Consider the following 26342-nt stretch of genomic DNA (forward strand, 5'->3'; position numbering starts at 1 on the left):
TATGCCAATCCGCCTCCAGTGAGCAAAGCCTCTGAGCGTTTTCATACATGGCAAATGCTGATTGTCCCATATGGGGGAGTACTTTGTAAGACCGCGTATTCCTCTCAGCTGCCTCAGCTTATCCCATACTCTCACCATTAGAAGCACCGTAGGAAACCTGGATGCAAGAGATCGAAATCTACCCGACTCCAGACTCGACACCAGTGATCCCCGTCCCACTAAAAATTGAAGGATCTTCTGACCTCCCACCAAATCCGCCAACTCGCCCTCCATCCCTCCTGCCACATGCTGGCACTGGGAAGACAAAAAATAAAGCCATGGGTTGGGCAACGCAAGTCCCCCCTCATCCTTAGGTTTTTGCAAGTGTTCAAGTTTAATTCTCGCGCCTTGTTTCAGCCAAACGAGCTCTCTAAAAATCATATTAATTTTATGAAACCTGTTCTGAGGAAGCCAGACAGGGGAATTATGAAGGACATATAAGAGTTGCGGCATAACTACCATCTTCAACAGATTCACTCTTCCCACTACAGAGAGGTGTAACTTTGCCCAGGCCTTAACCTTCTGTTTGATCCTGTCCAACAACGGGACAAGATTTAGACTCTCATAATCTGTCAGCTTATTGGATATTTTTATGCCCAAATATTGAAGGGACGTTGCAACCGGCACACCTACCACATCGCAGGAGCTTGAGTCCAGTGGGAGGAGCGCAGACTTCTCCCAGTTAATAACCAGACCCGAAACCTCCCCAAACGCCCCAAGAAGTGTCATCGTGTTTTGTAATGATCTGTCCGCGTCCGCTAAAAATAATAACAGGTCGTCCGCATATAATGCTACCTTCTCCTCATGCTCCCCATACCGGAATCCCTCTATGCCAGCATCCGATCTTATCCTCGAGGCCAACGGCTCCACCGCAAGAGCAAACAGCAGCGGGGATAAAGGGCATCCCTGCCTTGTTCCTCTATGAAGTGAAAAAGGGTCAGACAACTGACCATTAGCCCTCAGCCGAGCACTTGGCTCCGAGTACAAGAGCTTGATCCAGCCAATAAAGCCCGGGCCAAAGCCCATACAGTAAAGCGTCGCCCATAAATAGTCCCACTCCACACTATCAAATGCCTTAGCGGCATCTAGGGACAGAACCACCCTCTTCCCGGCATTATCAGGCCTCACCTGCATATTCAGATATAATCTCCTAATATTCATAGCCGTCGATTTGTTGGGCATAAACCCCGTCTGGTCAGGGTGTATTAACACAGCTACTACCTTTGAGAGTCGAATGGCCAGGACCTTCGCTAAAAGTTTAATGTCTAGCGTCAACAGGGAGATGGGCCTATACGACGCAGGCAGAGTTGGGTCTTTATCCTTTTTCAACAGCACGGCAATGACAGCTTCTCGCATAGACGGTGGGAGAACACCCCGTTCCAGACTATCATTAAACACTGTCAATAGAGCAGGGAGCAACACCGTCCTATACCGCTTGTATACCTCAGCTGGCAACCCATCTACCCCAGGAGCCTTACCATTGGACATGGCTCCCAGAGCCTCCTCCAACTCGTCCAGACCTAGAGGTCTATCTAAAGAGCGTCTGTCCTCAGGAGTCAACCTTGGGAGATTGGCAGCCTCCAAAAAGGAAACAACATCCTCTGTCGGGGCCCTAGCATGTGAGGAATACAAGTCAGCATAAAATATCTCTAGAATTTTTAAAATCCCCGGTGCGTCAGTGAGCAGTCGCCCATTCACATCTTGAAGACCCGCTATAACCGCCGACCCTCTCTGTGCCGATGTCACGACAGAAAGCAAATGCCCCACACTTTCCGCACTCTCAAAATACTGAGTAGATTGAAACAGCCGTTTTTGCGCCGCCGCCTCTAATGTCTGTTTGGTCACCTTTGACTGCGCCTCCCCCAGTCGCTTCCGAGTGGCAGGTGTGCTCTGCGTTGCAAGGGCCCTTTCCGCATCCTCCAGTTCCCTAAATGTAAGTTGTGATTTTGCCCTGGAGGCTGTCTTTATTTTAGAAATCTCTCGTATGAACATTCCCCTTAAGTATGCCTTTAAGGCCTCCCAGACGATCCCAACAGAAGCCGAGCCTCTATTAAGATTAAGATATTCCTGCAACTCAGGGATAAAGCCGCCATTCTTATCGATTAGCTGCAGCCAAAACGGGTTAAGACGCCAGAGAGGTCTATCATTCCTCCCGTTCCCACCCCCCCTAAGCATGACTGAAACAGGCGAGTGATCAGATACCGTTCGCGCCAAATATTTAACCTCTAAAGTTTTACCCAGCATAAGATCATCACCCAGGGCCAGATCAATGCGAGACAGGGAAGAGTGAGTAGAGGAGAAGCACGAGAATTGACGGACGCCAGGGTTACGGCATCTCCACAAGTCGGTCAAAGCTATATCCCGCACGAGAACCCCAAATGGCGTAAGATTACCTCCCAGCCTCAGAGGTTCATGGCTACCCCTGTCCCAGTGTGAATCCAGAATATAATTAAAATCTCCCACCACCAAATGCGGAACCCCCGGAAAATCTCTCAGAATGGCCAGAACTTTATAGATAACTCTACTGCTATAAGGCGGAGGTACATATATAGACGTCAAAACCAGTGGGATGGAAAAGATTGTACAAGATAAAAGGACGAATTGCCCCTCTGTGTCCACCACCACTCGGTGGCACTTAAATTGAGTCCTGGAGTGAATCAATACACTAACCCCCCTAGAGTATTGGGAATGAGTAGAGTGAAAGCCCGCCTGTACCCATCTCTTATCCAGGATTCCCAGCGTCTCCTGTGTGAGATGCGTCTCCTGCAAACAAACAACCGCCGGCTTCTGGTCCGCTATGAAGGAGAATATGGCCTGTCGTTTTACTGGCGACTTCAACCCCCTGATATTCCAACTAAGTATCTTAAGATCAGCCATTATCGTACCATAGCATATTGCCTACCATCTCCCCCCCGGCCGTACCATAGCCAATATTGAAATGTACAAGCATGCCAAAGGACATTTTGAACCCAATCCCTCCCCCCTCCCCCCAAAAAACACCCTCCAACAATTCCTTGGGCTGAACCAAGGGTGCAACAAGTAAGGGTACTGTCGAACCCTTCCACCCCATTCAGCAGGCGCTTCAATTCCTGTTCACTACCCGCATTTGACAGGATACAACCCCACAGCACTTTGCATTGTCCCTTATCCATATTCAGATTAAGGCCCCACAAGGACCACAAATTCTTAAAAAAAGAACAGCATATAACAGAATAATAAAAGAATAGATAAATATAACTTCTTAGGCAGTCCATTGCATCAGGACCGCAGACTCCAACCTCATGACTCCATAACAGCTAAGCAAGTCGAGAAACCATCAGCCACATTCCTGCTCCTCCCTCTCCTTCCTCAATTGTCGCTCGTTAAGGTCCAACCAGTCCACGGCTTCCCTGGGGTCCAGAAAAAAGTGGCTTTTATTCCAGGCCTCAACACGCAGTTTAGCCGGGAAAAACATGGAGTACTTGACGCCGCAGGCTCTCAGACGCTTCTTGATGTCTATGAACTTCGCTCTCATCTTCTGAACTTCCGGCGAAAAGTCCGGGTAAATGGAGACTCTGGATCCCTCCATTGTAAGGTCAGGGTGTTCTCTCGAGTATCTAAGGATAGCGTATCTGTCCCTGTAATGAAGGATTTTAGCCAGCACAGGTCTTGGTGGATGACCAGGGAGGGAGGGCCGAGTCGGGACTCTGTGTGCTCTTTCCACTGCATACAGGTGTGTTAGATTGTCCTCACCTACTGTTTCTTTAAGCCATGTTTCAATGAAGGCAGTAGGATTCTTTCCCTCACAACGCTCTGGCATGCCCACAATACGAACATTATTCCGTCTGGATCTATTTTCAAGGTCATCGGTTTTAGCCCAGACAGCTGCCATATCCTTCTTGAGCTCTGTACAATGCTGTCCTGAGTCAGAGGCATAATTCTCCACAGCACCCATACGCTTTTCCAGCTGGCTTGTTCTGTCTCTAACACTGTGCAGGTCATGTCGCACAGTCTGCATGGACTCCTGCAGAAAGCCCAGTTGCGTCAGGACATGTGAGATCGCAGTCCCACAGTGCACCCCTGCCAGCATTACATCTTTGTTGGTGGGCTCATCTGGAACTTGTAATTGCAAGGCTGTGAGGTGTTGTTTATTTCTTTCCACCAGATCACTCCAACTAGGCTCAGCTCCCTTCCCCCCCTGCTCTCTGGCATGGGCAGCCTCCTCCTCCTCCCCCATTCCCGGGCTCATGTCCTCTGCCACAGTCTCCTGGTCCAAATCAGATTCCTGGAGAGACTCCTGTTCTGCCTCAGCCGTGCGGGCAAAGCGCTGCAGCCTGGCCGCCACTGCCCTGTTCCTAGCCGCGCTGTCTTCTGCGGCCTCCTCCAAAGCGCGCGCTGAGGCGGCGGCGCCATCTTGGCTCCCCGCTCCAGCCTCTCCTGCCACCCTTCTCTGACCTCTTTTCCCCATATCCTGGGGTGAAGCGGCAATCTCCGGTGCCCCGCGGTGTCCACCGACTCCGGTGCAGCCTCCAGGGGTTATACTAGCCGTGCTGTGGGGACGAAACGGCTGAATAAAGCAGGAATATGCGGGAGCTCAGCGGGCACACGTCCTCCTCACATGCCGCTCAGGCCACGCCCCCCCAATGTGTGAAATATTCAGATACTTTTTATTTCGTGCATCCAGACAGAAAGGGTTAAACGTTTTCAGTCCACTATAGGACCTTCATCAGAACAATCTTGTTTACTGAAACAGATAAATCCTTTAAATGCTAGCCAAAGAGGACAAAGTAGAGCGTCTGGATAGCCTGTGAATGTGTTAAGAAGCTGGCGTCTGGGAAGCATATATGGACAGAACCGTCCAAATTTAGAGCAGGCAGCTGTGCACTGTATGGCTTCAGAGAATAGACCTCCAGGGTCACTGGTATAGGGAGTGGAGACAGCGCTAATAGCAGTAGGTATATAACCTCTGGAGTAGTATAGTGCAAGTGACGTCCTGGTCTGTGGTCTGGCTGCCCATGTGGAAGACGTGATTTCCACCATGATTAGTGCTACGAAACCTGTGTCCATGCGCATCTATCACCGCACCTGGAAAGCCTTCTTTTCGTGGTGCAAGGATCAGGGTCGATCCCCTCTGGTGTTCTCCATTCCGGCCATATTGGGATTCCTTCAATCCGGATTAAAGTCAGGACTCGCGCTTAGCTCGCTTAAGGGCCAAATTTCAGCCTTGTCAGTTGTTTTCCAACACAAAATTGTCACCAAACTTCAGGTCAAGACATTCATTCAGGGAGTCTCCCATGTAGCGCCTCCTTATAGAAGGCCATTGGAATCATGGGACCTTAATCTGGTTCTCGGGGCCTTACAAGAGGCTCCTTTCGAACTGCTGCAGGACATGTCACTGACCGTCCTCTCCTGAAAGGATGTCTTTCTTGTGGCAATTACGTCAGTTAGACGAGTTTCGGAATTGGCCGCCCTGTCCTGCCGTTCTCCGTTCTTCAATCTTCATCAGGACAAGGCAGTTCTCAGGACGTCCCCATCCTTCCTGCCCAAGGTCGTCTCCTCTTTCCATCTCAACGAGGAAATCGTTTTGCCTTCCTTTTGTCCGGCGCCAGTCCATCGCATTGAGAAGGCCCTCCACACCCTGGATGTGGTTAGGGCTCTGAGGTGGTACATCTCGCGGACTGTTCCCTTCCACAAGTCAGATGTCCTGTTCATACTTCCTGAGGGGCATAGGAAGGGTCTAGCCGCTTCAAAAGCAACGCTAGCCAGGTGGATTCGCTTGGCAATTCAGGAATCCTACCATATCAGGAACGCACCTGTCCCAGCAGGGATTAAGGCGCACTCTACCCGGTCAGTGGGCGCCTCTTGGGCCATTCGGCACCAGGCCTTGGCAGAACAGGTCTGCAAGGCTGCGACTTGGTCCAGTCTGCATACTTTTACCAAACATTACCAAATTCATTCTCAGGCCTCTGCGGATGCAGCTCTTGGCAGACGCATCCTGCAATCAGCAGTACCTCAGCATTGACTCAGTGGTACATGAGTTATTAGCAGATGTATGCTCCCCACCCAGGGACTGCTTTAGGACGTCCCACGGTCTCTGTGTCCCCCAATGAGGCGTAGGAGAAATAGGGATTTTTGTGTACTCACCATAAAATCCTTTTCTCCAAGCTATTCATTGGGAGACACAGCACCCACCCTGTTTAGCCTACTGGCTCATTGTAGCATTCTTAGGTTGTGACATAGTTATTGTTATTGTTGACTGTTTAAGCTCCTACTGCTTTTTTCACTGAACTGGAGAAGTCTCATCCAGCGAGAGGGTGCATACTGCAGGGGAGGAGTTAACTTTTTTTCTGGTTTACTTAGTGTCCTCCTAGTGGCAAGCAGCATAACACCCATGGTCTCTGTGTCTCCCAATGAATGGCTCGGAGAAAACGATTTTACGGTGAGGACACAAAAATCCCTATTTTGCATCAATTACTGCATCAATGCGGCGTGGAATGGAGGCGATCAGCCTGTGGCACTGCTGAGGTGTTATGGAAGCCCAAGTTGCCTTGATAGCAGCATTCAGCTCATCTGCATTGTTGGGTCTGGTGTCTCTCACCTTCCTCTTGACAGTACCCCATAGATTCTCTATGGGGTTAAGGTCAGGCGAGTTTGCTGTCCAATCAAGCACAGTGATACTGTTGTTTTTATCCAGGTATTAGTACTTTTGATAGTGTGGACAGGTGCCAAGTCGTGCTGGAGAATGAAGTTTCCATCTCCAAAAAGCTTACCGGCAGAGGGAAGCATGACGTGCCCTAAAATTTCCGAGTAGACTGCTGCGCTGACTTTGGTCATGATAAAACACAGTGGATCTACACCAGCAGATGACATGGCTCCCGAAACCAACTCTGATTGTGGAAACTTCACACTAGATCTCAAACAACTTGGATTGTCTGTCTCTCCAATCTTCCTCCAGACTCTGGGACCTTGATTTCCAAATTAAATGTAAAATTTACTTTCATCTGAAAACAACACCTTGGACCCCTGAGCAACAGCCCAGTTCTTTTTCTCCATGGCCCTGGTGAGATGCTTCTGGCGTTGTCTATTGGTCATGGGTGGCTTGACACAAGGAATGCGACAGTTGTAGCCCATGTCCTGGATATGTCTGTGTTTGGTGGCTCTTGAAGCAATGACTCCAGCAGCAGTCCACTCCTTGTGAATCTCCCCTAACTTTTTGAATGGCCTTTTCTTAACAATCCTTTCAAGGCTGCGGTTATCCTGGTTTCTTGTGCACCTTTTTCTACCACACTTCTTCCTTCCAATTAACTTTCCATTAATATACTCAGATACCACACTGTCAACAGCCGGCTTCTTTAGCAATGACCTTTTGTGGCTTACCCTCCTTGTGGAGTGTGTCAGTCGCTGCCTTCTGGACATCTGTCAAGTCAGTAGTCTTCCCCATGATTGTGGAGCCTACTGAAACAGGCTAAGGGACCTTTTTAAACACTTAGGAAGCCTTTGCAGGTGTTTTTTGTTAATTATTCTAATTTACTGAGATAATGACTTTTGAGTTTTCATTGGCTGTAAGCCATAATCATCAACATTAACAGAAATAAACACTTGAAATAGATCACTCTGTTTGTAATGACTCTATATACTATGAGTTTCACTTTTATATTGAAGAACTGAAATTAACTTTTTGGTGATATTCTAATTTTGTGAGAAGCATCTGTATTTACCACATACAGTTAGGTCCATATATATTTGGACAGAGACAACATTTTTCTAATTTTGGTTCTAGACATTACCACAATGAATTTTAAACAAAACAATTCAGATGCAGTTGAAGTTCAGACTTTCAGCTTTCATTTGAGGGTATCCACATTAAAATTGGATGAAGGGTTTAGGAGTTTCAGCTCCTTAACATGTGCCACCTTGTTTTTAAAAGGACCACAAGTAATTGGACAGATTAAATAATTGTAAATAAAATGTTCATTTCTAGTACTTGGTTGAAAACCCTTTGTTGGCAATGACTGCCTGAAGTCTTGAACTCATGGACATCCCCAGACGCTGTGTTTCCTCTTTTTTGATGCTCTGCCAGGCCTTCACTGGGGTGGTTTTCAGTTGCTGTTTGTTTGTGGGCCTTTCTGTCTGAAGTTTAGTCTTTAACAAGTGAAATGCATGCTCAATTGGGTTGAGATCAGGTGACTGACTTGGCCATTCAAGAATATTCCACTTCTTTGCTTTAATAAACTCCTGGGTTGCTTTGGCTTTATGTTTTGGGTCATTGTCCATCTGTAGTATGAAAGACGACCAATCAGTTTGGCTGCATTTGGCTGGATCTGAGCACACAGTATGGCTCTGAATACCTCAGAATTAATTTGGCTGCTTCTGTCCTGTGTCACATCATCAATAAACACTAGTGACCCAGTGCCACTGGCAGCCATGCATGCCCAAGCCATCACACTGCCTCCGCCGTGTTTTTCAGATGATGTGGTATGCTTTGGATCATGAGCTGTACCACGCCTTCGCCATACTTTTCTCTTTCCATCATTCTGGTAGAGGTTGATCTTGGTTTCATCTGTCCAAAGAATGTTCTTCCAGAACTGTGTTGGCTTTTTTAGATGTTTTTTAGCAAAGTCCAGGACGGCTACCTCAACCTTTGTGCAAGGAGGAACAGGAGGAGCACTGCCAGAGCCCTGCAAAATGACCTCCAGCAGGCCATAAATGTGCATGTGTCTGCACAAACGGTTAGAAACCTCTTCATGAGGATGGTCTGAGGGCCCGACATCCTCAGATGGGGGTTGTGCTCACAGCTGAACACCGTGCAGGACACTTGGCATTTGCCACAGAACACCAGGATTTTGCAAATTCGCAACTGGTGCCATGTGGTCTTCACAGATGAAAGCAGGTTCACACTGAGCACATGTGACAGACGTGACAGAGTCTGGAGACGCCGTGGAGAGCGATCTGCTGCCTGCAACATCCTTCAGCATGACTGGTTTGGCAGTGGGTCATTAATTGTGTGGGGTGGCATTTCTTTGGAGGGCTGCACGGTGTTGGGCTGTGAGCACAACCCCCATCGGTGGACGTCGGGCACTCATCATCCTCATGGAGTCGGTTTCTAACCGTTTGTGCAGACACATGCACATTTGTGGCCTGCTGGAGGTCATTTTGCAGGGTTGTGGCAGTGCTCCTCCTGTTCCTCCTTGCACAAAGGCTGAGGTAGTGGTCCTGCTTCTGGGTTGTTGCCCTCCTACGGCCCCCTCCATGTTTCCTGGTGTACTGGCCTGTCTCCTTGTAGCGCCACCAGCCTCTCGACACTGCGCTGACAGACACAGCAAAATTTCTTGCCACAGCTCGCATTGATGTGCCATCCTGGATGAGCTGCACTACTTGAGCCACTTGTGTGGGTTCTAGAGTACGTCTCATGCTATCACGAATGTGAAAGCACAACCGACATTCAAAAGTGACCAAAACATCAGCCAGAAAGCATTGGTACTGAGATGTGGTCTGTCATCCCCACCTGCAGAACGACTCCTTTATTGAGGGTGTCTTGATAATTGCCAATAATTTCCATCTGCTGTCTATTCCAATTGCACAACAGCATGTGAAACTGATTGTCAATCAGTGTTGCTTCCTAAATGGACAGTTTGATTTCACAGAAGCTTGATTTACTTGGAGTTGTATTCTGTTGTTTGTGTTCCCTTTATATTTGTGAGCAGTGTATATCAGTCTGCACTGCTGTGCACAGCTTTTTATCACTCAGTCTTAATCTCTATTTCTAACCTTCCAATATCAGATGTACTATAATATTATATATGCATGGTAAGTTCAATTCTAATTTAATTCTAATCAATTAATTTCCTCAGGCTGCCCTGGTTAGATGTTATATCGAAGGTAGAAGAAGTTGCCAGTGGAGGATTTAACACAACACATGACTTGGGTAAGGAGATATATTAGTATCAGAAAAAAGTATTTCTTTATTTGGAGCCTAGATTGACATGAATAAGTCGCCCCTTCTGATTCATATTTGTCACATTCGAGCACCCAATCATTGTATAATGTATAATAGTAACAAAAGGGACCCTAATAGTAATGTATTTACTGAAAGAGTACCCCTCTCCTATTTGTGGATGCCCCTTTTTTAGGAAGACAGTAGGCAGCCACAGGTAGATGATTTGATCAAATAACACTAATTAGAAACACGCTTTTGGGGTAAGGACCTATCTTTTAACAAAAGTGCAAACATCAGGTTTAAACTTTTGGTTGTGGAACACCTGCATGCTACGTGGGACCTCCCAAGCCCCCCTCATTGGCTAAGACTGGTGTCTCGTGTGTTTTCGTAAGATCTCATACTACTAATTAAAGCAGCACTGCAACATTTTTTTTTACAGAGCAGTTACTGATTGGTCGGACCACTTTAGTCTAATGTATAGGACCACCATAAGTATGCATTGTTACTACCAGGGAGGCATCTTGCTACAACCAGAATCTTCACCCCCTTCTCAGTCGGCAAAAAGTCGAGACAGGCGAAACCCCTCCACTTTACCTAACGCGCGCCCCCCTCTGCAGATCACGAGTAAAGTATGGAGGGAATGTAGTGAGTCTTGCAGATCGACAGACAGATAATTAGTTTTCTCAATCACTACCTGTTATTCTACCTATTTAAAAATGTCCTCAGCTTCATATTACTGACCGCTTACAGACTGATATTACTTTACCAACTAAATACATAGTGATTAAAGAAAATCCAAGATTTTGTCAACACTCGGTGCCAGGAAGAACTGGTTGAACCAGCTTGGCTTAAACTCCTTATTTTTTATGACTTCTGCTCATTTTTTTCTCATAAGTAAGGTCACTGTAGGTGATGTAGATAGAATTGTAGCTCTGCAGGTAGTTTTTGACTCACAGAATTTTGGCACATTTATCTTGAAAATTATCCCCCATTTATTACATGGATTTTTTTTGTAATTCTTCCAGTAATGATATAAAATTATTTATCTTGTAAAATCATACAAAATGTAAAAAAAAACAAACATAAAACTGAGTTAACGGTACATTAAGATCTTAAAACAGGCCCTGTTATTCGAGCCATCAGGAGGGAAGCATCAGGGAGTCCAAATGCAAACTAATGATGTTTGGCTGATGACAAGGCAGACATTTTTTTTTGAAGATGAAGGTTTATAGTACTTACCAATGCTGACTTTTCTGTATTGGTAAGTACTTGTATTCCCCCACAATAACAATAGGGCATCTTTTCTTGGAACTCTGCTTTGCACCATTTCTTTGTTACTCTTCATATTCATGTATGTACAAATTTACAGCTAACCATTACCTAGGGACACACCCCAATGACAAGGAAAACACCCACTTATCAATTTGTTAATACATTTCTAGGAGGAATAATAGAGGGCTATAGTGCTAAAAATACACACTCCAGAATTATTGCTTTATATTTACTTGAACAGGCAAGCCAGAAGAGCTGACATCTCAGATCTCGACTGAGGGTCAATTGAAAAAATGTTGTCTTGCTATTGGGAAACTCTGCAGACAGTATATATGAATGTTTGACAAGACTCCCATTTAGTTTAGTGTTAGAATTGTGGAGGAGCTTTATGCAGCAGTACTGATCAGTGTAACTGTGAATCCAGACCTATGTCACTGCTAGAAAACTGCAGCATCATCTCTCTGTGTTTGTCTATTTTGTTCTTTCATTATTCTCAACCTTTTCCCCCTCCCTCCCTTCTCTATAGACATTAATATGCGGTTGCAATCTGATCCTTCAGTGAGTCAATGATATCTTAAATAAAATAGATCTTACCAGTTATATAAGTTTAGGAGGTGGTGGGGGAAAGAAGTGGTTCAGAAGAGCAGAGAGAAGCATACTTCCCTGTATATTGCAAAATGTGTTTGTACTATGCAAAGTTTCTTGAAACCTCAGTGACCATTGGATTATTTCAATTTGACAGCTAAGGCCATCAGTGACTTGAAGGAAGATGAACTCTCAAACACTTTTCAAGATATTTTCTTCCCACATGGCCTGCCTCTAACAATGGGAACATTTGTCAGAAGGCTTGATCTGGCAGCCATTTTTCACAATGTAGCAAGAAGAGGGGTAGATGTGTTCTATTCAAGCAACTTAACACGAGAAATGGTGAATGAGGTGAGACCCGAAATGAGGATATGCTTACTTTAGACGATGATTATTGATGCCGCCTCTGTTTTACATCTAATCCCCTGCCTGTTTTAATTTGTCACTTTATGCTAAGAATGACCAATTCATCTAAATGTGGAATCATAATCTCTAAATACTCAACATATTCTATCAGAGAGCCATTACAAATTGCTCCAGCAAACAAGGTGTCAATGGTGGAGCAATATTAAAGCACTCAGACTCGCTAACATTTCTTATGCTCGGAAACTCATGTAAAATGTTCTGCATTGTAAACTGATTACATGCTATAATCAGATTAGATATGGGATGAAATGTGAGGATAGGATTCCTGAGCTTGCTTTTGGGACACCCCTTGCAAGTCAAGGTCCCCATCCTAACCATCTAAAGACTAGGATGCTACTACATTTTAACCTAAGGATCCTATCTTGCCTTGTAAAGATTTTTCATTATGCCACAGTTTAGTCTTAGGCCTTGTTTCCATTTAGGTAACTGTTCACATGATCTCTATTGAATCGTATCGAGTCATCCGGCATGTCAGATGCCGAGAAAGGTTGGTCACTTAGCATAGTTCTTAATAGCCCTAAACATGTGGGTCTGTTCCTAATTTTAGGGAAAGATCCTTGCAAACTTATCCGCCTGTCCAAAATTCCACCATTGGGCGTTCTTGTCTGGTTTTGTGGCTGTAATACAAGTAGGACTGAAAAGAAAGGCATCTTCAGAAAATCACCAATTTTGTTTATTCATTTTTTTTTGCGTTAAGTGTATTTTTTTCCATATCACAATATTTATTAAAAATAAAAATCAGAAATTTTGACATTTTGACATTGACCAACTCGTCTCTTTTGAGACTCTAACTTCCAGTTTCAGGAAACAACAGGTACATTAGCAGCAATAATCAGACTCTCACTCTATCTTTTGTATTGAAACATCTAATGAGGGTGTGCAGAAAAAGTTGTGAAGAGACGGGGAAGATGATCACTTGTTATGATTGGTGGATCCTTTGTTATGAGTTTAAATACAGGTGTTTTCATGCATTGTAATCCTGCCTCTGAATGTCAAGAAACTGCTGTAAACTCTTCTTAAAAAGACAGGAAGTCTACCGTATACACTTGTGTATAAGCTGACCCGTGTATAAGCCGACCCCCCTAATTGACTTAAAGCTTATTGACTCGCGTATAAGCCTAGGGTGCACAGTGAGTGGCCCCAGTTAATGCTGCACAGTGAGTGGCCCCAGATAATGCTGCACATTGAGTGGCCCCAGATAATGCTACACAGTGAGTGGCCCCAGATAATGCTGCACAGTGAGTGGCCCCAGATAATGCTGCACAGTGAGTGGCCCCAGATAATGCTGCACAGTGAGTGGCCCCAGATAATGCTGCACAGTGAGTGGCCCCAGATAATGCTGCACAGTGAGTGGCCCCAGATAATGCTGCACAGTGAGTGGCCCCAGTTATGCTGCACAGTGAGTGGCCTCATCATGTTGCTGCTGCCTCCGTTACAAAAAAAACCAAAACTGTATACTCACCTCCGTCGCTGCCCCCTGCTCATCAGCGTTGCGGGCTCTGCAGTGACTGTGCAGGCAGAGGGCGCGATCGCGCGCACAGCGAGTGGCCCCAGATAATACTGCACAGTGAGTTGCCCCAGTTATGCTGCACAGTGAGTGGCCCCAGTTATGCTGCACAGTGAGTGGCCCCAGTTATGCTGCACAGTGAGTGGCCCCAGTTATGCTGCACAGTGAGTGGCCCCATCATGTTGCTGCTGCTGCCTCCATTACCAAAAAAAAACAAACTGTGTACTCACCTCTGTCGCTGCCCCCTGCTCATCAGCGTTGCGGGCTCTGCAGTGACTGTGCAGGCAGAGGGCGCGATCGTGCCCTCTGACCTGAATGTCACTGCAGAGGATGCAAGACAGCAGAGCGACGCGCAGGGACAGGTGACTATGCCTCCCCCCGTTCATACTCACCCCCTTCCTGGCGCTTGTCTCTGCAGTGCAGCCCCCCTGCTTGTTCCATGTTCTCGGCGCTGCTCTTCCTGCTACAGCAGTCACGTGGTACCGCTCATTAAACTCATGTATATGCGCATATTCATGAGTTTAATGAGCAGTACCACTTGACCGCTGAAGCAGGAAGAACAGGGGCCGCCGAGAACATGGAACACCCCCTGACACCCCCGCCAATTCCCCCCCCAGTATATGACTCGTGTATAAGCCGAGAGGGGGACTTTCAGCCCAAAAAAATGGGCTGAAAATCTCGGCGTATATACGGTAAGTCTAAAAAAGCCTTTGTGGCCCGTGCCAAAATTGCAAGATTAAGTTATTTTTTAACTGATATGAAAAAAAATGTCAAAATTAAAAAAAATTAACATATAGCGCTAAAAACCTGATATAAACAAGAGGTATTTTTTCTGACGACACACTTCCTTGAAAGGTCCACATTTTACCAACCAAGATGTTGGTTCCAGATTAAAAACCATTGCATTCAGCAGTTTTAGTTTTGGCTATAGACACTGGAGCAAAGTAGTCAGTTGCGTCACTAAGGCTTATGTAGACTGGCATATAAAAATTTGGGCACCCAGGGTCAAAATTACTGTTATTGTGACAGTTAAGCAAGTTGAAGATTAAATGATCTCTAAAAGGCTTAAAAGTTAAAGATGACACATTTCATTTGTATTTTAAGCAAATATATATATACTAGATGGTGGCCCGATTCTAATGCATCGGATATTCTAGAATATGTATGCAGTTTATTTTCGAAGATTTAATATAATAATACAATAATGCACCCCCCAATCCTGATATGTATGGTTCTCTCACCCCCAATCCTGATATGTATGGTTCACTCACCCCCAATCCTGATATGCATGCTACCCCTCAACCCCCTATCCTGGTATGCATGGTCCCCTGACCCCCCATTCCTGGAATGCATGGCCCTCTCACCCCCCAATCCTGGTATGCATGGTCCTCTCACCTCTCTTTCCTGGTATGCATGGTCCTCTTACTCCCCAATCCTGGTATGCATGGTCCCCTCACCCCCCTATCCTGGTATGCATGGTCCCCTCACCCCCCTTTCTTGGTATGCATGGTCCCCTCACCCCCCTTTGCTGGTATGCATGGTCCTCTCACACCCCAATGCTGGTATGTATGCTCACCGTCACCCACCTTTCCTGGTATGTATGGTCGCCTCATCCCCCAATCCTGGTATGCATGGTATCCTCACCCCCCTTTCCTGGTATGCATGGTCCCCTCACCCCCCTATCCTGGTATGCATAGTCCCCTCACCCCCCAATCCTGGTATGCATGGTCCTCTTACCCTCCTTTTGGGGTTAGCATGGTCCCCTCACCCCCCAGTCCTGGTATGCATGGTCCTCTCATACCCCAATCCTGCTATGCATGGTCCCCTCACCCCCCTATCATGGTATGCATGGTCCCCTCACCCCCCTATCCTGGTATGCATGGTCCCCTCACACCCCAATCCTGGTATGTATGCTCACTGTCACCCCCCTTTCCTGGTATGTATGGTACCCTCACCCCCCAATCCTGGTATGCATGGTATCCTCACCCCCTTTCCCGGTATGCATGGTCCCCTCACCCCCCTTTCCTGATATGCATGGTCCACTCACCCCCCAATCCTGGTATGCATGGTCCCCTCACCTCCCAATCCTGGTATGCATGGTCCCCTCACCCCCAATCCTGATATGCATGGTCCTCTTACCCCCCTTTTGGGGTATGCATGGTCCCCTGACCCCCCAGTCCTGGTATGCATGGTCCTGTCACCCCCCAGTCCTGGTATGCATGGTCCCCTCACCCCCCTTTCCTGGTATGCATGGTCCCCTCACGCCCCTTTCTTGGTATGCATGGTCCCCTCACCCCCCTATCCTGGTATGCATGGTCCCCTCACCCCCCTTTCCTGGTATGCATGGTCCTCTCACCCCCCAATCCTGGTATGCATGGTCTCCTCACCCCCCATCCTGATATGCATGGTCCCCTCACCCCCCTTTCCTGGTATGCATGGTCCCCTCACCCCCCTTTCCTGGTATGCATGGTCCCCTCAACCCCCCTTTTGTGGTATGCATGGTCCCCTCACCCCCTATCCTGGTATGCATGGCCCCCTCACCCCCCTTTCGTGGTATGCATGGTCCCCTCACCCCCCTATCCTGGTATGCATGGTCCCCTAACCCCCCTATCCTGGTATATATGGTCCCCTCACCCCTCTATCCTGGTATGCATGGTCCCCTCACCCTCCTTTCTTGGTATGCATGGTCCCCTCACCCCCCAATACTGGTATGCATGGTCCCCTCACCCCCCTTTCCTGGTATGCATGGTCCCCTCACGCCCCTTTCTTGGTATGCATGGTCCCCTCACCCCCCTATCCTGGTATGCATGGTCCCCTCACCCCCCTTTCTTGGTATGCAAGGTCCCCTCACCCCCCAATACTGGTATGCATGGTCCCCTCAACCCCCTATCCTGGTATGCATGGTCCCCTCACCCCCCAATCCTGGTATGCATGGTCCCCTCACCCCCCAATCCTGGTATGCATGGTCCCCTCACCCCCCAGTCATGGTATACATGGTCCCCTCAACCCCCCTTTCGTGGTATTCATGGTCCCCTCAACCCCCTATCCTGGTATGCATGGCCCCCTCACCCCCCTTTCGTGGTATGCATGGTCCCCTCACCCCCCTATCCTGGTATGCATGGTCCCCTCACCCCCCTATCCTGGTATGCATGGTCCCCTCACCCCCAATCCTGATATGCATGGTCCCCTCACCCCCCTTTCTTGGTATGCATGGTCCCCTCACCCCCCTATCCTGGTATGCATGGTCCCCTCACCCCCCTTTCTTGGTATGCATGGCCCCCTCACCCACCTTTCGTGGTATGCATGGTCCCCTCACCCCCCTATCCTGGTATGCATGGTCCCCTCACCCCCCTTTCTTGGTATGCATGGTCCCCTCACCCCCCAATACTGGTATGCATGGTACCCTCAACCCCCTATCCTGGTATGCATGGTCCCCTCACCCCCCAATCCTGGTATGCATGGTCCCCTCACCCCCCAGTCCTGGTATGCATGGTCCCCTCACCCCCAATCCTGATATGCATGGTCCCCTCACCCCCCTTTCCTGGTATGCATGGTCCCCTCACCCCCCTTTCTTGGTATGCATGGTCCCCTCACCCCCCTTTCTTGGTATGCATGGTCCCCTCACCCCCCTATCCTGGTATGCATGGTCCCCTCACCCCCCTTTCTTGGTATGCATGGTCCCCTCAGCCCCCTTTGCTGGTATGCATGTTCCCCTCACCCCCCATTCCTGGTATGCATGGTCCCCTCACCCCCCAATCCTGGTATGCATGGTCCCCTCACCCCCCAATCCTGGTATGCATGGTCCCCTCACCCCCCAATCCTGGTATGCATTGTCCCCTCACCCCCTATCCTGGTATGCATGGTCCCCTCACCCCCCAATCCTGGTATGCATGGTCCCCTCACCCCCCAATCCTGGTATGCATGGTCCCCTCACCCCCCAATTGTGGCATGCATGATTCCCTCACCCCCCTTTCCTGGTATGCATGGTCCCCTCACCCCCCTTTCCGTGTAGCCACGACCAATCAGCGTCGCGGCCCTCTGTCCGCAACCAATCAGCAACGCGGCCCTGTAGCCGCGACCAATCACTGCCGCGGCCCTGTACAAAAATAATATAAAAAAATAAAAAAGTTATTCTCACCTTCCGACGGCCTCCTGTCTTCTTTCCACGCGCTCGGCCTCGCGTTCCCAGTAATGCTTTGCGGCTTACACCGCTGATAACGTCGGTCTTCTTTCTCGCTCTCGCGAGAGTGACATCAGTCTGCTTTCTCACTCTTGCGAGAGTGATGTCATCAGCGGTCTAAGCCGCAAAGCATTACTGGTAACGCGAGGCCGGGCGCGAGGAGAGACAGGAGGTCGTCGGAAGGTGAGAATAACTTTTTGTTATTTTAATTCTCTTTTTTACAGATTAAGGCCTGCGCCTGCCGTTACAAACAGCTGCGCCTCGGCCGCGACCAATCTGCGGTCCACAATTTCGGTTACAGAAAGACACGATAAGTCGTTTATATACATAGATATATATATATATATAGTCATTTTTTTTTTCCATTTTAAAAATTACAAAATGGTAAATGGGCCAGTGTAAAAGTTTGGGCACCCTTGGAGATTTGTGTGCTCAGATAACTTTGACAAAGGTTTCAGATCTTAAAGGGAATCTGTCACTCCATTTTTGCTCTATGAGCTGCCGGAACCACCATCAGGGGCTTATCTACAGCATTACAGAATGCTGTAGATAAGCCCCCGATGTAACCTGAAAGATAAGGAAAACAAGTTAGATTATGCTCACTGGGGGGTGCGGTCGGGTGCGGTGGATGTCGCGGCCGGTGCCTCCCATCTTCATGCAATGACGTCCACCTTCTTACTTCTGCCGTGGTTCCTGCGCAGGCGTGCTTTCTCTGTCCTATTGAGGGTAGAGTAAAGTACTGCAGAGTGCAGGCGCCGGGAAAGGTCAGAGAGGTCCTCCGGCGCTTGCACACTGCAGGTCAGATAAAGTACGCCTGCGCAGGAGCCACGGCAGAAGTAAGAAGGAGGACGTCATCGCTAGAAGATGGGAGGCGCCGGACCGCGACACCCATCGGACCGGACCCCCGGGTAAGTATAATCTAACTCGTTTTTCTTATCTTTCAGGTTACATCGCGGGCTTATCTACAGCATTACAGAATGCTGTAGATGAGCTCCTGATGGCTGGCCGCATCTTATAGGCCAAAAATGGGGTGACAGATTCCATTTAATTAACCTGTTATGGCTTGTTCACTATCATCCTTAGGAAAGGCCAGGTGATGCAAAGCTTTATAGAAACCCAGCTTCTTCTAGCCTTGTGCCTAAAAACAGCAGCCATCTATTCTTCTACGCAGCTGCCTAGGACTCTGAAAATGAAAATGGTGGAGGCCCACAAAGCAAGAGAAGGCTATAAGAAGATAGCAAAGTGTTTTCAAGTTGCCCTTTCCTCAGTTCAAAATGTAATTTAAGAAATATCAGTTAACAGGAACAGTGTAGATCAAGATAACATCTGTAAGACCAAGCAAAATGTCAGTGAGCGCTGCACATAGAATTGCTTGAGAGGCAAATCAGAACCCCTGATTGACTGCAAATTACCTTCAGAAAGATTTAGTAAAATCTGAAGTTGTGGTACATTGTTCTACTGTTCAGAGACACATGCACAAATATGACCTTCGTGGAAGAGTCATCAGAAGAAAACGTCTCCTGCGTTATCACCATAAAATTCAGGATCCAAAGTATGCAAAAGAACATCTAAACAAACCTGATGCATTTTGGAAACAAGTTCTGTGGATTGATGAGGTTAAAACATAACTCTTTGGCCACAATGATCAAAGGGATGTGTGGAGAAAAAGGGCACAGAATTTCTGTAAAAGAACATCTCACCAACAATTAAGCATGGGGGTGGATCAACCATGCTTTGGGGTTGTGTTACAGCCAATGGCAAGGGGAACATTTCACGAGTAGAGGGAAAAACGGATTGAATGAAATTTAATCACGTTCTTGATGTAAACATTACACCATCTGTAAAAAATCTGAAGTTGAAAAGAGGATGACTTCTACAGATGTTTAATGATCCTAAACACATGTCAAAATCCACAATAGACTAGCTCGGAATGCGCAAGCTGAAGGTTTTACAATGGCCCTCACAGTCCTCTGATCGGAGCATCACTGAAAATCTGTGGATTGGCCTCAAAATAGTAGTACATACAAGACGACCCAGGAGTCTCACAGAAGGGGAATAATTTTCCAAGGAAGAATGGATGAAGATTCCTCAAACAATAATTGAAGACTCTTGGCTGGCTACAAAAAGCACTTACAAGCTGTGATACTTGCAAAAGGGGGTGCTACTAGGTATTAAGCATGAAAGGTGCCCAAACTTTTGCATTGGCTCATTTTCCTTTTTATAATTTTTAAAATGTAAAACATGAAAATATATGTTTATTTGCCTAAAATACAAAGGAAATGTGTCATCTTTAACTTTAGGCCTTTTAGAGATCGTTTCATCTTCAACTTGCGCCCAATCGTTTACATGCCACTGTATGAAAACCCAGCCTTAGTGAGTTCATCAGTAATAACCTCTGCCATTGCCAGATGAGAGATGAGTTTTTTTACAGTAGCTTGCCCAAGTGACATGTTAGTATATGTGGCATCTTCAGAAGAACGAAGGATTAACCATGCTAAAAGTAAAGTCTATGTTTCTTATTAAGGTTAATGCTCAAGGTGGAGTAATGGCTGAAGAAGACTTTACTAACTATAATGCTTCTGTTGAGAAGCCTGTACAAACTATATATCAAGGTATGTACATCATAAAATCCTATCTATGTCATAATAATGAATGAGTATTGGAGCATCTCGGGTCATGCTGTAAATGGCTCCTAATGCTGAATATGACCGTTACTATCAATTCTTTAACATTCCCTACTACAGTTACTGTCTTCTTTGTAGGTCATCTTGTGTTTGCCCCTCCTGCTCCTCATGCAGGTCCTGCTCTTATAAGTGCCCTCAATATTCTGGAAGGAACAAATCTGACCAAGCACACACCTCGCTCCAGTGCCCTCCATTGGATAGCAGAAGTGAGTTTGAGCCTTACACAATTTTTTTGGTTGTGTAAGGCTATGTTCCTACATTTTTTCAGTCTGTGTGCTTTCCATATGTGCAAAAGACCACACATGGACCAGCTGTAGTGTATGCGCAAGTGCTCAAAGGCGATTTTTCCAGCATGGTCTAGTTTGGTCCAGGTAGTGGATCAGACTAGTGCATGCAAACAGGAGGGTTCCTGCACCAGTCCGGTGTGTTTGGGCTCATGGAGCGCCACAAGGGGCCATGCACGTTCACAATTTACAGATGTGACTGATCCGATAAGTTCAGTGTGTGTCTGAAATTAGCCCAAGGTAAAGAATTAATGGAGATAGTAAAACAATCATGTATTTTGTGTCTCTTTTATATCATGTTTAACACTACCTACGATGAAATCTGAAGCCATGAGTCTTGTTCACGTGTTACAGCAATCGTTACGCTTCATTCATTTCTGAGAAGAGATTTCCTGAAATATACAAAAGCTTAAATGTGTTTCCCCCTTTCAGTTTTTTTTTAATTAAATCATTCTGGCCATGTTCAAAATAATAAAATGAGCCACCCTACATGGCGCCAGTGCGGTACCTCCACCGCTGCCTTGGTGATCGCGTACAGGCTGCAGCAGTGACAGCACTTGTATAACGGTGCAGCCAATCACTGAGCTCTATGTAGACAAGCCCAGTGATTGGCTGCAGCAATCATATGGGTAGTTTGGGGAATTATCACTGCAGTACATAAAACAGTGACTGGTGCTGGAATCAACGACGTCCTGGACTTTCCACTGAACCACTGCAACAAATCACTGGAGTCCGCAGTGAGCTCACCTTGATTGTGGGCGTGTATAGGAGCAGGAGACTTGCTTTAGATATTGGTGGGGGTCCTACCAATCATACATTTAAACCCATTAATGAGCAGCCATTTACAATACATATGCGGCAGTGGTGAAACGTGTGATCTGTTGTCTGTCCTTGTGTGGATGTGAATCATCAAATATGGTACATCAATGTCCGCACATATACTGTGCATTGTGCAGGACAGTTAGGATGTAGCGATAGATGACAATGGCACCATTTTACTTGACAATTCAGAACAAGATCAGAATATTTCGGTATTGCCACATTAACCCTACTCAGAAATGAATGAATTGTAATAATTACTGTGAAATGTAAATCGCTCCTTAGGATTCAGCCTCCAGACAGGGTTGCATTTAACAAAATTCATAACCAGAGACATCACATTTCAGTAGTGCAGCCTCAGGCTTTGAGCCTGCAACTTTTACATAATTGTAAATATTTTAAGTATTTTTTTTCTAATTGTAATGTGCATTTTTAAACATTTCCGCCAAGCTAATTGTTAAGCAGGAGAATCCATTTCTAGGCCCCAATAATACTGTATTTAAAAGTTGAACTGACACTCACCATGGCACATAGAAAATCTAAATACATTACTTGGTAGCAATATGAATTGCAATAAAAATCCATGAAACTGTCCTGTGCAATTATACTGAACTTTTAGGTTACAAAGAAAAGTGTTCCCAATCTATAACGCAGCGCATGTGTGCAATCAAAATGTCGGGGAGTGCTTACACCGTCACGCGCAGTATAGTCAGTGACTCCCTGCACACTGATATCACTGAAGGCCAAAGGTTCTCAGGAGGAAATAACTTCTACTTTTCTCCCGGCAGCCGCACTTTCTGCAGATAAATGGCGTTTTCCGAGGTGACTCCCTTTTAAAATAAGCCAGATTTATCAAAATGGTTCATACTTTTTGATAAATCTGGAGCATCTTTATACCATATAGGCTATGCTTACACCATCTATTAGTTGGCTTTCTTTGTGTCAAACTTGAAGCAAAGTTGTGGCGTACAGTGTACGAAATAGGCCTCGTCCTTTGCAGTTAAAAAGAACATTCCATCTGATTAATGCTGCCCGAACCACAGGGAGCATGAACCAGATGGCTGCATTAAAGCCGACATGTATGTTTTACGGTGAAACGCTGGCATGTTTCTGAGAAAACATACTTAGAAGGGTCGGAACGGGACTATTGTATGGATCTTGGACGGCAGGACGCTTGTTGCTCTCCCCACCTCCGCTCCCCTTGACTGACAGGTCACTCCATAAATGTGTGTTCATAAGGATTGACCTGTCAGTCAACGGGATCAGGGAGAGTAAAATAAATGAATTTTCTTATCTTAAATTAAGTCTCTTCCTTTTTTTTTGTATTACAGACACTTAAGATCGCCCTGGGATGTGCCAGTAAATTAGGAGACCCTTCCTTTGACCACACAGTGGCTGGATATGTAACAGAGATTCTTAGGTGACTATTAGCCATTTAAACCCATTTGTGTGTGTGCAGTGTGGCACAAGGAGGGCAAAGTCAGGATTGCCCTATGGGTATTCGGATCACATGCAGATGAGCGTCATTGAACTTCAGTGGGGCTGGTCTGGGGTTTTTTTTTTAAATAATTACCTTGCTGCAGATTTTTCTGGAGTCTGTGAATGAGGCATAAAGTACCTGATTGACAGTCATTGCCACAATCCTGTCATTTGACCATGACTTAGGGCATTTGCCCAGGTTCCGAAACAGCAGCTTTTTGGACACAACTCACCTGCGCTGCTTACAAAACGCTGCGTTCTACATTAGAAGCACAGTGGATGGGATTTCTATAAGTCCAATACCCAGTGTGCTTCTATTTGACGCTGCATAAACTCACAATCGATGCCGGTTTATGAACTGCTGCATGTCAGTTATTTGCAGTGGAAACGCTAGTCTCTGCCCTGTAGTCTCACCCACAGCCATTCATTACATGCGGTAAATCCGCATGGTTCAGTGAACACTTGCGGATTTACCTGCATCAAAATCCATATATCCCGATTGTGGGCACAACCAACTGACGCCGCAGCTTGTAACATCTGATCAGTGGGGGTCCTGGGTGTCAGACACCAGCAGTTCAATACTGATGACTAGTGATGAGCGAGTATGCTCGGGTGGTCTTCGAGTATTTGGGTGTGCTCAGAGATTTAGTGTTTGGCCACACAGCTGCATGATTTGTGGCTGCTGGACAGCCTGAATACATGTGGGAATTCCATAACAAACAGGCAATTCCCACATGTATTCAGGCTGTCTAGCAGCCACAAATCATGCAGCTGAGAGGACGAAAACTTAAATCTCCGAGCACGCCAAAATACTCTGAGAACACCTGAGCATGCTCGGGAAAACCCGAGCAACGAGCATACTCGCTCATCACTACTGATGACCTATCCAAAGGATAGATCATCAATATAGTGTATTCTGACCGACAATTCCTTTCAGATAAAACTAACTCAAAATAACCTTCAAATATGTCACTGATACCTTCATGAAGATCTTTTAAAACTAATGTTTGAGACCCCAGAAATTTCCTGTAGGAAAGGTTTCTTTAGGTTGAGTTCCTGCACTGCAGATTTTGCTGCAGAAATGTATTCAGCTGAAAATCAATCGTTTTTTTTTTATTCATGTGAAAGTAGTTATTTCAGATAAATGGGACAGTTGTAGAACTTTCTGCAGCAAAATCCGCAGCAAATATGCAACATGTGAACATACCCTTAGAGACCTATTTGCTGCTGTTCAGAAATTCCAATACTAGAACTCTAAGGCAAATGAAGACAAATACACTGTGGATTTTCCTGAATGAACATGCTATGGATTGTAAATTGCAGCTTAGTTATTATCAGATTTTTTGTGAAGTTGTGAATAAGATGGAAAATATTCTATTTGCTTACATGAAATTTTAGATAATTTGCCCTGTTGTAATTTTGTTAAAGTGAATGTATCCTCAAAATAAGACCCATTGTTTACTTAAGATCTTTGTGTATTTTATTAACCAAATTTGGCAATGTGTGTTTTATTTTCATATCACGATCTGTGTAAAAAAAAAAAAAGTAATTTTGCAGGTTTCACACTAGATGATGGTTTCACACTAGATGGCCTTTGTTCATGTTCATTAGGTGTTTCATTGCAAAAGACAGGTGCGGGGGCCATTGTGGCTGTGTACATATTTTGTTTCCTGAAACAAATGGAAGTGTGAGTCTAAAAAAACCCCCAGTAAACAGTGCTAAAATTACATGACTTCTAGCTTTTTATTTTTAATACAGAGTGTGATATGCAAGATAAAAAAATAAGCATTGCCAACCTTTTATTGAAAATAAGATTAAATGCAGAGTCTTTTTGTCAAGTTTTCATAGCAGAAACTTAGAGTTAACTCTTAACTTTTTTTTATTATTTTTGAGTTTCTGAAGAGGATTTGGAGAGTTTCCACTCTAAAAATTACTAAGAAACAATCACCAACACAAAAAAATGATTTTATCAATAGGTTATTTTCTGATGTTAGCTCCCCTTTAAATGACTCATTGAAACCTATCCTCTGAACAACACTTTGGTGCTATAAGCCCAGAGGACTATACAGCAGCTACAACTAGTAGTATGTAACTACACATCTACACGTGGAAACTGTGAATAGTCATTAATAGAGTAGATGTTCATATGGAAAGCAAGAAAGGCTAATGTTCTGTTGGAACCCTAAGTGAAAAACATGTATGATGGATTACCCTGGTGCAGAGCGAAAAATGGCAATAACTGAACACTACAGTTCGGCTTGGGGTTACACGCAGTTTATAAAAGCCTACTTTCTCTGCGCTAAACATATCTTGAACTCTCTTCTGTCAGTAAGGCGGAAGCAAGTTTTTTCCGGAAGAAGATAAATGAGTTCCATGCGGCGTATCCTAGAGAATACGTGCCCTTCCATTCTCTACATGTTGGCCCAGCTGCAAGCCAAGCTTTAGTAGTTGGTCCGGATGATTTCATTGTGGCTGTGGTCAGGTAAGTCACCTGATATCATGGGGGCTCGTTTTATTAAAAAAATGATTTGGGCAATTTGTCATTATCTTACGTAACTATCCAGTCCCGTGACCACATTAGATATATATTTCTTCCACTTTTAGCTCTCTAAACCGCCCCTTTGGCAGTATGATTATGACCCCTTCAGGAATCCTTCTAAACAGCCAGATCCTGGATTTCTCCTGGAGCAATAAAAGCACCAACCTCTCCTCTCCAAATCCAGTAAGTTCTCAAGAAAAATCGTATGTATCATTTAAAAAGAAATCTGTCACTAAGTTTATACCTTCTAATCTAAAGCATGGTCAGGCTCTCTGACTCCTGCAATATGTCTTTTGCATGGCTTACTAGTCCTCTAAGTGATGACCTCTGCCTATCCTCGCCCCACACTACTGCCTAGACTTGTCATAGGCGTAAAGCAGCCAATCAATGGAGAGGGCAGGGGTAGCTCATGAATATGGAAGACTACATAGAAGGAACTCATTGCTTAGAGGATCAACAAGTGTTTTATCAAAGCTACAGCAAGAAGCCCGGCAAGTGTCCCAGCATATTAGGATCAGGGTTTCTTCCTCCACTTCTGATATTCATTGTTGTCTACAGTTTGATCTACTGTGACTGTCCATTTTGTTTCCTCTACTATACCTTTAAGAACTC

At 45.8% G+C, this 26342-nt stretch overlaps 1 protein-coding gene across 1 annotated transcript in view; it reads left to right on the plus strand.

The window, feature by feature from the left end:
• The window catches only part of GGT7 (gamma-glutamyltransferase 7), a 58266-nt gene that overhangs the window by 26170 nt on the left and 5754 nt on the right, over positions 1 to 26342 (plus strand). The window contains exons 6-12 of the mRNA XM_073555362.1: positions 9870 to 9943; positions 11970 to 12163; positions 20450 to 20537; positions 20688 to 20815; positions 23044 to 23132; positions 25521 to 25673; positions 25796 to 25913. Of these exons, the coding sequence (XP_073411463.1) occupies positions 9870 to 9943; positions 11970 to 12163; positions 20450 to 20537; positions 20688 to 20815; positions 23044 to 23132; positions 25521 to 25673; positions 25796 to 25913 (844 nt within the window). The remainder of the gene's footprint in view (positions 1 to 9869; positions 9944 to 11969; positions 12164 to 20449; positions 20538 to 20687; positions 20816 to 23043; positions 23133 to 25520; positions 25674 to 25795; positions 25914 to 26342) is intronic.

The sequence above is a fragment of the Dendrobates tinctorius genome, unplaced genomic scaffold (assembly GCF_039654945.1).
Source record: "Dendrobates tinctorius isolate UK_male_01 unplaced genomic scaffold, ASM3965494v1 ptg000223l, whole genome shotgun sequence".
NCBI classification, from domain to species: Eukaryota; Metazoa; Chordata; class Amphibia; order Anura; family Dendrobatidae; genus Dendrobates; species Dendrobates tinctorius.